At 41.0% G+C, this 12,500-nt stretch overlaps 2 protein-coding genes across 9 annotated transcripts in view; both read right to left on the bottom strand.

Moving 5' to 3' along the window:
* The window catches only part of LOC138866880 (uncharacterized), a 13,873-nt gene extending 1,856 nt beyond the window's left edge, over window positions 1-12,017 (bottom strand). Inside the window, exon 1 of the mRNA XM_070140702.1 lies at window positions 11,816-12,017. Within this exon, the coding sequence (XP_069996803.1) occupies window positions 11,816-12,017 (202 nt within the window). The remainder of the gene's footprint in view (window positions 1-11,815) is intronic.
* LOC113804112 (uncharacterized) overlaps window positions 1-12,500 on the bottom strand; it is a 148,662-nt gene that overhangs the window by 129,346 nt on the left and 6,816 nt on the right. The gene's annotated exons all lie outside the window — the stretch shown is intronic.

Genomic DNA, 12,500 nt, shown 5'->3' with positions numbered 1-12,500 from the left:
ATAATAAAAGGAATAGAGGGAGGGGAGGAAGAAAACTCGCTTGGGAGGAGGAGAAGGAATAGGGGGGGGAGGGAGGAAAAATCGATTGGGAGGAGAAGGAATATGGGAAAATGGAAATAATAAAAGGAATAGAGGAGGGGAGGAAGAAAATTTCTTGGGAGGAGGAAAAGGAATTGGGGAAAATAGAAAGAATAAAATGAATGGGGGAAAAAAGGAAAAATCGCTTGGGAGGAGAAGAAATAAGGGAAAATGGAAATAATAAAAGGAATAGGGGGAGGGAAAAATCGCTTGGGAGGATGAGGAGGAATAGGGGAAAATGAGAATAATAAAAGGAATAGAGGGAGGGAGGAAAAATCGCTTGTGAGGAGAAGGAATAGGGGGAAATAGATAAAAAATAAAGGAATAGGGGGGGAAAGAGGAGAAGGAATAGGGGGAAATAAAAAGAATAAAAGGAATAGAGGAAAAAAAGAAAAAATCGTTTGGGAGAAGGAGGAATATGGGAAAATGGAAATAATAAAAGAAATAGAGGGGGGGTGGAGATAACTCGCTTGTGAGGAGGATAAGGAATGGCGGGGAATAAAAAAAAGGAATAGGGGAGGAAACGAGGAGAAAGAATAGGGAAAAATAGAAATAATAAAAGGAACGTGTAAAAAAAGAAAAAAAAGTAATACTGCAAGATCGGGAAAAATGTATGAGGATAGATTGGCTTTTATAAAGAGAGTTGAAAAAATACAAGAACTTATCATTTCTTGAAAGAAGGAGAAAGGAAGTGGAAGAAGAGGGAAAAGAGGATGACATGTAAGAAGAAAAAGGAGGAGAGGAGGGGAGGAGAAAAATATGAAGACGAAAAAGAAAAATAACAGATGAAGAAATGGAAGTATGAAATATACAGATGTGTATATATATATATATATATATATATATATATATATATATATATATATATATATATATATATATATATATATATATGTATATCCTTAACTATATCATAACACGCAATTAAATGCATTTTGTATTCTCAAAAAAGGAAAGAAAAAAATACCACAATCCATAATTTAAAAAGGATTTTCGCAGTTACTCGTGCATAAAATAACAGTCATAACGATTTGAATCATTTGAAAATTTGAAAATAACAAGCTGCAAAAATAACGGCTTCAGAATATATTAGCGAGAAGCCACGCGACAAATCCATGCAATTACGAATTAAAAGCGATTATGCCAATTATAAAACGTTCCCCAGACACGCCACTTATCCCGTCCACTCGGCTGCGAACGTTTCAGGTTAAAATCTGATTCTTCTTCAAGAATCGAGGCCGGGAACGTTTCGCAAGACCTAGAACGTTTCTTAAGTTCTAGAACGTTTCTTAAGTTTTAGAACGTTTCTTAAGATCTAAAACGTTTCTTAAGACATAGAACGTTTCTTCAGACATAGAACGTTTCTTCAGACATAAAACGTTTCTTCAGACAGAACGTTTCTTAAAAGCTAGAACGTTTCTTAAGAGTAAGAACGTTTATTAAGACAACGTTTCTTAAGAGCTAGAACGTTTCTTAAGACCCAGAACGTTCCACACCTCATGACGTCTCAAGCTTCATTGCCAAAAACTTCAATATCGTAAACGTTTCAAGCTTCTTCTTTTTTTTACCTAAAGACCAACAACGTTTTAACCCTCAAAGCTAAAAGATTTTTGAACCTCGAAGCCGAGAACGTTTCAAGCCTCATTGCCAAGAACGTTTTTTAAACCTCAAAGCCGATAATGTTCCAAGCTTTTAACCTAAAAACGTTTTTATAAATCTCGAGACCGTAAACGTTTCGAGCCTCAAGGACAAGTGGCACCTTTTTAATTTGCACTTGGCACTTAATGTGTCAGCCAAGTGTAAAAAGCTCTCAACGCGCATCCGGAATACTTATTTAAGGAGGAGAAGGAGGAAGAGAAGGAGAAGGAGGAGGAGGAGGAGGAGGAGGAGGAGGTGAAGGTGAAGGTGAAGGTGAAGGTGAAGGAGAAGGAGAAGGAGGAGGAGGAGGAGGCGGCGGCGGAGGAGAAGCAGGAGGAGGAGGTGAAGAAAAAGGAGGAGGAAAAAGAGGAGGAGGGGGAGGAGGTGAAGGAGGAGGAGGAGGAGGAGGAGGAGGAGGAGGCGGCGGCGGAGGAGGAGAAGCAGGAGGAGGAGGTGAAGAAGAAGGAGGAGGAGAAGGATAAGAAGGAGGAGGAGGAGAAGAAGAAGAAGGAGAATGATAATGATAATAAGGAAGAGGAGAATAATAATATTAAGAATGGGAGAAGAAGAAGAAAAAGAAGAGAACACTCTGGACACTTTACGAAAACGAAGAAAACGAAAAAGAAGAAAAAAACGTGTTCAACCTCAAGCCGAAGCCAAAGCCACCGACTCCCGCCGCCATTACTGAGCTTCACTTCATGACGAGAAGACACGACAAAGGGAATGAAATCATGGACTTCACGAGCTCCAGCCAGCCACGTGACCCATGGCCGGTCCCTCCTGTAATGGGCCCCTCGGCGACGGAGCTAATGAGCGTTGGTTGACGGCAGAACGCGGGGAAGGACACTGAATTCGACTCCATTTCTGAGGCAAACTTTGTCTTTTTATTTATTTTTTTTTTTTCCTTCTTCTTCTGTGATCATGGTTACCATTATATCTGTGTGTGTGTTTGAGGGTGGATGGGGGGGTTCTCTGTGTGTGTGTGTGTGTGTGTGTGTGTGTGTGTGTGTGTGTGTGTGTGTGTGTGTGTGTGTGTGTTCGGGTGTAAGCGGGCGCGTACGTATCTCACATACATAAGCATACCTTGCATGCACAGATATCAACTCAAAGAGCAACGGCCATTATCGACCTGGAGATAATCTATTTTGAAATGCGTGAGAGCTGAGTCCTGTGCTATAACGGTCGTGTGGCCGTTTCGCGAGTTTGAAAATAATGAGTTCAATATTGATCTCGCTGGAAAAGACTTCTGGAATATTCCGTGGACGTGCGCCTTGTAGTTTCTTAAAAATAGTAAAATCTCTGCACTTACATAAATTGCTAGCGCAAGTAATATTCTGTAATTCCAGTGTAGTCTGTAAATTCCGATATGCTCATCAAGTGTGCGTGTGTGTTTGTTTCTTGCAAGTGTGTGCGCAAGTATGTTTGTTTGTTTGTGTGCGCGTTTGTTTGTGTTTGTGTGTGTGTGTGTGTGCGCATGTGCGAGGCGTGTGCGTGTGCATGTGCGTATATGTGCATCAAAAATTCTTATAAAAATGCACACTTGTAAAAGAAAAAACACAACACACACGAGAATATTGAAAGATAAGACGCCAACCGCTTTTTTTCCCGCCATTCCACCAACCGCTTCCTCCTTCACCACGACCTGTGTATTCCTCCGCGGCGACTGTAATGAGGCCATCCATAAGCACTCTGCCTTGCGAGGGAACTGCTTATAACGCCATTACCAAAAGTGACGTTCTCTTCCATCTCGGATATTATACTTCTTGAATCATTTTTAGGCCTATACCTGCATGGCCTTACCGAAATTCCCTGAGGTTAAATTTTCGTTTTTCGGTTACAAGCGTTGAATTTGACGAAGGACCTGGTCGTGTTAAGGGAGCATATATATTTAATTTGCTGATGGTGGATTAGAAAAAGGGGAGCTCATGGGTCAGAAACAAGTTTTTAAAATGTTTTTGAATGTTGCTTCTCTGTCTGTCTGTCTCTCTTACTCTGTTTCTCTCTTAGTCCCTTTCTACTCTTCCTTTTTCTCTCTTACTCTCAACTCTCTCTGACTCTCCTCTCTTTGTACTATCTCTGCCTCTGTCTCCCCCTTTTTCCCTCTTCCTCTGTCTCCCCTTCTCTCTCTCCCTCTCTTCTTCCTCTTCCCCTACCCTCTCCCTCTTTCTCCTTCTCCCTCTCCTCCTCATCTTCCTTCTCCCTTTCCCTTATCCTCCTTCTCCCTCTCCCTCTTCCTCCACATTCTCCTTTTCCCTCATCCTCCTTCTCCTTCTCCCTCCTTCCTCCACATTCTCCCTCTCTCTCTCATCCTCCCTCTCCCTCTTCCTCCACATTCTCCCTCTCCTCATCATCCCCCTTCTCCTTCTCCCTCCTTCTCCCTCTTCCTCCACATTCTCCCTCTCCTTTTCATCCCCCTTCCCCTTCTCCCTTCTTCCACCACTCTCCCTCTCTCATCCTCCCTCTCCCTCTTCCTCCACATTCTCCCTCTCCTTTTCATCCCCCTTCTCCCTCTCCTCCTCATCCCCCTTCTCCTTCTCCCTCCTTCCGCCACTCTCCCCCTCTCCACAAATTTGAAAGAAAACAGAATTCCAGGAACAGCTTCTCCAGGTCTCCCAATGTACGGGAGTTGATTACACACATTCATCAGTTAATGCCACTTCGCCCTTATGCCCATTTCACTGAGAGGCCAATTTCACTCTACTACGAAATTTTGATTTGAATAAAAGAGGGAGAGAAATGGAGGGGAAGGGAGAAGGTGAGGGGTGGAGAGAAGGGTAGGGAAAGGAAGGGAAGAGAAGGGAAGGGAAGGGAAGAGAAGGGAAGAGAAGGGAAGGGAAGGGAAGAGGAGAGGAGAGAAGAGACGAGAAAGGAAGGGAAGAGGAGAGAGGAGAAGAGAAAGGAATGGAAGAGGAGATAAAGAAAGAGAAGAGAAAAAAAAAATAACGAAAAAGAACCACCAACAAAAGAGAAAAACAAATCCCTCAAACACCCCACATCACCACCACCACCACCACCAACCTCCCCCCACCACCCCTCCCCTTCCTTTCCCAAAAAAAGCAACAACACCAACTACAAAAACGAAACGACACCAAATTCAAAATTAAAAAAAAAAGACAGCACAGCCCAAGACACGGCGGCTCGCTTCCTTCCTCCCCTCCCAGCTGCGCCGCCACTCAGCATTGCCTACGAGAGCCAGCGACCGGACGTGGGTCATCAGCGTCAAACCTTTGTCGTGTGCTCGGGCGTGTGGGTCCCTCAGACCTCAGACCTCAGACCTCTTCCTCCTCCATTTAACCTCCAGTCTCTTTACGCCAAGTGCCTTAGAGTGTCTTCAGGGTGTATGTCTTTCCTTTTTTCTTTTTTTTTTTTTTCTTTCTTTACGTCAAACGTCATAGAGTGTCTTCAGGGTGTATGTCTTTCTTTCTTTTTCTTTCTTTTTTTTCTTTTTGTACGCCCTAGAGTGTCTTCAGGGTGTATGTGTATTTCTTTTTTTTTCTTTCTTTTTTTCTTTACGTCAAATGCCGTAGAGTGTCTTCAGGGTGTATGTCAATTTTTTTTTTCTTTTTTTCTTTCTTTCTTTACGTCAAACGCCATAGAGTGTCTTCAGGGTGTATGTCAATATCTATATCTCTCTGTCTATATCTGTCTATCTATCTATCTATATCTTTCTTTCTTTTTGTACGCCCTAGTGTCTTCAGGGTGTAGGTCTATTTCTTTTTTTCTTTCTTTCTTTCTTTCTTTACGTCAAACGCCCTAGAGTGTCTTCAGGATGTAGGTCTATTTTATTCTTCTTCTTCTATTTTCTTTTTTGTTCTTTTGATCTAAGTTGCGTACAGACAGACTTTTGTTTCGTTTTTTTAAAGATCTATGTTCCGTACTAATTTTTTTTTTTTTCGCTTCTCTTCCTTTATGCCGCGTACTATTTATTTTCTATTCTTTATTCTCTTTCTGTTTTGGGTAGTGTTCGTCCTTTTTTTCTTTTGTTATATATTTATTGTCTTTCTTTTCCTTTTGTTATATATTTATTGTCCTTTTTCCTTTTGTTATATATTTATTCCTGTTTCGCGTACTAATAGTTTTTTTTCTTTGTTTCGCGTAATCATAACTTAATTTTCCCTTCTTTTCTTTTTCTGTTACTTACTATCATCTCTTTTTCCTTCTCTATGTCTCGTATTATCAGACTTCATTCTTCTTTTCCTCTATGTCTCTTATTATTGGACTCTTTCTCTTTTATTTCCCTCCATGCCTTGTATCATTACTTTTTCTCTCTCATTTCCTCAATTTCGCGCATTATTACTTTTTTCTCTTCTCTTTCCCTCCATGTCTCGTATCATTTAGACTCTCCCTCTCTTGTTTTCCATTATGTCACGCCCTATTAGACTTTTTTCTCTCCCTTTCTTTCCTCTCCCCTCTCACCCCTCCCTCCTCTCCCCTCTCACCCCTCTCCCCTTTCACCCCTCCCTCCTCTCCCCTCTCACCCTTCTCTCCTCTCCCCTCTCACCCCTCTCTACTCTCACCCCTCCCTCCTCTCCCTTCTCACCCCCTCCCTCCTCTCCCTTCTCACCCCTCCCTCCTCTCTCTTCTCACCCCCCCCTCTCCCCTCTCACCCCTCTCTCCTCTCACCCCTCCCTCCTCTCTTCTCAACCCCCTCTCTCCTCTCCCTCTCCCCCCTCTCTCCTCTCCCTCTCCCCCTCTCTCCTCCCTCCTCTCCCCTCTCCCCCCTCCCCTCCCTCCTCTCTCCTCTCACCCCTCTCTCCTCCCCCCTCTCACCCCTCCCTCCTCTCCCCTCTCACCCTTCTCTCCTCTCTCCTCTCACCCCTCTCTCCTCTCACCTCTCCCCTCTCACCCCTCCCTCTCCCCTCTCACCCCTCTCTCCTATCACCCCTCCCTCCTCTCTTCTCAACCCCCTCTCTCCTCTCCCTCTCCCCCCTCTCCTCTCCCTCTCCCCTCTTTCACCCCTCCCTCCTCTCCCCTCACCCCTCCCTCCTCTCCCCTCTCCCCTCTCTCTCCTCTCACCCCTCTCTCCTCTCCCCTAACGCCACCCCCTAAAGAGTTTCCGATACATCACCTCGGCCTTTTCCTTCACGCGGCCCCCAAACCCGCTCGTTTCGACCAGACGCGACTCGTGAGCCAAGGAAGCACCCCATTTTAGGGTCCCCGAGTGCGGTGGATTTTTTTTCTTCTTCTTCTTCTTTTTCTTTCTCTTTTTCTTTTTCTTTCTTTCTTTGATAAATATGTTGCGCGGTGGATTTTTTCTTTTTTCTTTTTCTTTTTCTTTCTTTGGTATTATGTCAATGATAAATATGTTGCGCGGTGGATTTTTTCTTTCTTTTTCTTTTTCTTTCTTTGGTATTATGTCAATGATAAATATGTTGCGCGGTGGATTTCTTTTATTTTCTTTGTTTTCTTTAAAGATTTATGGTATTGTGTCAATGATAAATGGTATGTTGCGTAACTTTATAATCATCATGTACGCGAGTTATCAAATATCAGTATGGTATAATATAGTATTTCAATATGGTTTAGTACAGTATAGTACCATATAGCACAGTACATTGTAGTACAGTATAGCATAGTACAGTATACTATAAAGTAGTCGTATCATACAGAATCGTACAATACTGTATAACAGAGTACAGAATAGTACATAGTGCAGTATGAAATGATCATTATAGTTAAGTATAGAATAGGATATAGAGCAGTATGAAACGATCTAGCATCAATATAATAAGAGCATCGACAGCGCCAGACGACCGAGGGGTCTCCCAAGCCGACCTCTACTTCCTCGCCCCCTCCCCCTGCCACCGCTGCCGTGCTGTCTCCCCCTCTCCTCCCCCCCCTTCGCAGCTCACGTGCAAAGGATCGACATCATCATCGAAACGGCTTCGGAGAGCTCGAATCCCTCTGATCCCGCGGACGACAAACGGGATCCCGTCACGGCTCCTCTTCCCTTTTCCAGCGCGTCCTCCTCCGCTGTTCCTCTTTCTCCTCTTCTCTCTTTCTCCTCTTCCGCGCTTCGTCCTTTCTTCTCTTTCATATCTTCCTCCTCCTTATATTCGCCTCTTGCTCATCCCCCTTCTCCTCTTTCCCTTCTCTCATCCACCCTTTCCTCCCGTTCTATCCCCCTCACTCTCTTCCTCTTCTCCCCCTTTTCTTCTTCCTCCTATTCCACTCTCCTTCCCCTTCCTTCTCTCATCCCCTCCCTTTCCTCTTATTCTCCTCCTCCCCTCCTCCTCTTCCTAATCCCTCTCTCTGCTCCTTTCCCACCTCCTTCCTCTCCCTTCTTCCCCACTCCCTCTCTCTCCTCCTATCCCCCTCTCCCTTCCCTTCCACCCCCCCTACTCCCTACCCCCTCTCCCTCCTCCCCTCCCCCCTCCCCCACCTCCCAAGGCGTCGATACCTCCCCCCCCACCCCCCAACCCCCCATTCGACGCCCCAAACCTCGCCCTCTTGTTTTCTCCCCTCCGTCGATGCGAGTCCGGCTGGCGTCGACCGAGCCGAGCATCCGTGACGTCAACGCCGCCGCACGCTACTGTGGTCGGGAACGCCACGGGAATGCGTGGGAATCGAGAGAGCTACTTTTGGCTTCAGCGGTTTTTTGGTTGATCTCGATTTTATCTATGATCTTGTATTTATTTTCGTTCTTTGTTTCATTAATTTATCCATCCTTTTATTGAATTTTATTCTTTGGTTGATCTCGATTTTATCTCTAAGCTCTTGTATTTATTTTCGTTCTTTATTTCATTAATTTATCCATCTTTTTAATGAATTTGTTTATTCTTTATTTTTATGGTTTATCTCGATTTTATCATTAAGCTCTTGTATTTATTTTCGTTCTTTATTTCATTAATTTATCCATCATTTTATTGAATTTGTTTATTCTTTGGTTGATCTCGATTTTATCTCTAAGCTCTTGTATTTATTTTCGTTCTTTATTTCATTAATTTATCCATCTTTTTATTGAATTTGTTTATTCTTTATTTGTATTTATATTTATTCATTTTTTCTTCCCTTTCTCTCTCCAGATTTGATTATCGTCTTTTAGTTACTGTTATTCTACTTGCTTTTATATATTCAACGAAATGAAGCTACTTATTTTCTATATTCGACGATATGTATTTACTCACTTTCTATATTTCACGATTGATGGAAATCGACAGCAACAATGTCATATGTTATGTCCTTGATTTGTATTATTCTTATTCATTTTATGGTTTCTACAATACAAAACGTTCGAAGTGTGTAGCAACTTCATAGTATGATTTTTATTTGCCGACAGAGTGACTCACTCACTCACTCACTCACTCACTCACTCACTCACTCTCTCTCTCTCTCTCTCTCTCTCTCTCTCTCTCTCTCTCTCTCTCTCTCTCTCTCTCTCCCTCTTTCTTTCTTTTTTTCTTTCTTTCTTTCTTTCTTTCTTTCTTTCTTTCTTTCTCTCTCTCTCTCTCTCTCTCTCTCTCTCTCTCTCTCTCTCTCTCTCTCACTCACTCACTCACTCACTCACTCACTCACTCACTCACTCACTCACTCACTCACTCACTCACTCTCACTCACTCACTCACTCACTCACTCACTCTCACTCACTCACTCTCACTCACTCACTCTCACTCACTCACTCTCACTCACTCTCACTCACTCACTCTCACTCACTCACTCTCACTCACTCACTCACACTCACTCACTCACTCACTCACTCACTCTCACTCACTCACTCTCACTCACTCACTCACTCTCACTCACTCACTCTCACTCACTCACTCTCACTCACTCACTCTCACTCACTCACTCTCACTCACTCACTCTCACTCACTCACTCTCACTCACTCACTCTCACTCACTCACTCTCACTCTCTCAGCAGCTATATTACATATCTGGCCAACTGTTTTTCGATCACCTAGTCTTTATATGCATATTTTACGTTATATTCCATTTCGTTATATATTTCTTTCATTTATTTTCTTTGTCGCTGCAACACGAAAATACGGAAGGAATATCATACTGTGGGATATCTGATTATCTCAATCCTAATGTGCTGGTTGCATGTTCATAAATTTTTGACTGCAAGATTAAAATTTGTGTGCTATTTGACTACCACACTCAGTTTTCATAATCGTGTAGCATCATCATACACATATAAAATATATACTGTTTAAAGCCCTTTCCTAATAGGCCTAATATATTATCTAATACTATTCTCTACTGTCTATTTATCTCATAAGCATATAAAATATACACTGTTTAAAGCCCTTTTCTAATAATTTATCATCTAATACTATTTTATACTGTCTATTTATCTCATACACACATTAAATACACACTGTTTAAAGCCCTTTTCTAATAATTTAACATCTAATACTACTTTCTACTGTTTATTTATCTCATACACACATACAATTTTCTGATAATTTACCATCGAATACAATTTTCTACTGTATTTATCTCATACACACATAAAATATACCCTTTTCTAATAATTTACCATCCAATACAATTTGCTACTGTATTTATCTCATACACACATACAATATACCCTTTTCTAATAATCTATCATCGAATACAATTTTCTACCGTATTTATCTCAGCAGTCGGTCCGTCACGATTATAACAATGCAATGCACGTTATCTGACCATAGCACAACTGATGTGATGATTGCGTGTTGTTTTGTTTTCGTGGGTATGACGTCACGTGTTGAACAGATTGCAATGGGAACGACGAAGGGAAGGGCAAGAAAACACACGAATATTCGTGTGTTTTCTTGCCCTTCCCTTCGTCGTTCCCGTTGCAGTATGACGTCACGGAACTATGAGGCTCGGTATAGCTATGTTATATTGTGCGTTGTCTGATCGTCTCATTGTTGAATATTTGTAAATTTGTTATCATTATTACTATAATTATTATTGCTCTATTGATGATGTTGTTTTCATAATGAGGATCATTATTATTAACATTATCATCATAATCGCTATTACTTAGCATTATTATTGTTGTTATCATTATTGCTTTATTTGTGAATCTATCATTATCATTACCATCGCCATTAGCAAAATTATCTTTATCCTTGGCTTTTATTATGATGTTATCTTTAATGTTATTTTCGGAATCCGTAAAAATGTCGCAGCAAATTTTTTTTTTTTTATCCCGCGCTCTCTAACCATTTCACTCCTAATTTGATAACCGCTTTTTGTCTGTATACCTGATCGTGTAGGCCTACCGAGATCTTTTTTCTTTTTCTTTTTTTTTTTTTGAAATCTCGGCAACGGCGCGCTACCCGTTTTTTTTTTCTTCTCTATTGCTCTCAAGATCTTTCTTATTTATTTTCGTAGTAGCTGTAACAGGAAAAGCCTGAGGGAATCGGGACCATCCATTTTTTCTTCCTTTTTAGGCCTAACCATCTCTGTCCAGGCTCGGTGATTCTACTATTATTTTGTTGTTGCTGTTATGGGCGATGTCCGTAAAGAATAATACTAATAATAATAATAATAACTTAAATAAAAAAAATCTATACCCACCATTTTATTGAAATTGGAAAAAAAACATGGTATGAGGTCTATGTGTGAAACGACTTCGAATAGCCTATGCCCAATGTATATTTTACTTTCACAATTCATTTTTCAATCTTTTTCAGCATCGTTGGAAATCGGTAACCAGCTCGTACCATACTCTGCCATTCTCATTTCGAAAAAAAAGTATCTTTCCCTGATCTTACTACTGTTTTCATGACTATTTTTTTTTTCTTCTATTTTCGTGATCTCTGCATCACGAGTCTACATGCAAATTGAAAGTAAAATAAGATTATGCAATACCTGAATTCGGTTTTCTAAAGGCAATTTGAGAGGACTGAGTATTTAAAGTACTTTTGTTTAATTATACAATTTTTTTTTTTTTTGGGGGGGGATCGGGGATACGACCACCTAAAACCTATTTAACTACCGATCAGACTATCATAATTTTTCGATATTTCTTCTCAAAGAATCTGTCACAAGAACGTTGAAAAATACCAAAAAATTAAATTTAAAAAACAGTCTTCTATTTCATTAACTGTATCCTACTCCTCTTATGCCAGTTAATTACATTTCCTATCTGTAATTACATACCTCCTGTCTCACTCAGTACAGCTTGTAACTCATTTACAGCCACTTGACATGTACCAAACATAGCATTCTGTGTACTGCAACCGTACGTACACACGTTCAGTGCCAAAATACGGTACCAGACGAGAACTGTGTGCACGTTGACTGCTAAACTCTGGTACTTAGCGAACCCAAACTTATTAATAACTGAAAACCACTCTCGCATTTCCCTTTCTATAAAAAAAATACTTTCGATCCCCATTAAGCAACTCAAATATTACAATCCACACTTCATGCCTCATCTTAATTATTTCCTGTAGAAAAATATATATAAATATATACATATATACCCATAAAAAACATAGTAAATAGATAACAAATGCAATAAATGATATATAAATAAATATGAGATAGTAAATATATATAGGCCTAGTAATACGCCCAAAACCTGCTCCTGGTATCCGACAACCCACATAGGCCTACAATCCTAAAACCTGTTCTGTGCTTCTAAAAAAAAAAAATAAATAAAAAATAAATAAATAAATAAATAAATAAAAAAAACAGAGTCCTCCAAAACACACACAAGTTAGCTGAACTTCCTCTCGCATCCCATAACTCCCCAGCACAGCTACCTTCCTGCCTCGCAACTTACGCCCAGCAATTTTCTCCGTATATCACTTCGCGCCGTATACCTCGCAGTTGCATATTG

Source organism: Penaeus vannamei, chromosome 27 (genome assembly GCF_042767895.1).
Source record: "Penaeus vannamei isolate JL-2024 chromosome 27, ASM4276789v1, whole genome shotgun sequence".
NCBI classification, from domain to species: domain Eukaryota; kingdom Metazoa; phylum Arthropoda; class Malacostraca; order Decapoda; family Penaeidae; genus Penaeus; species Penaeus vannamei.
This window is presented reverse-complemented; position numbering and strand designations above follow the sequence as displayed.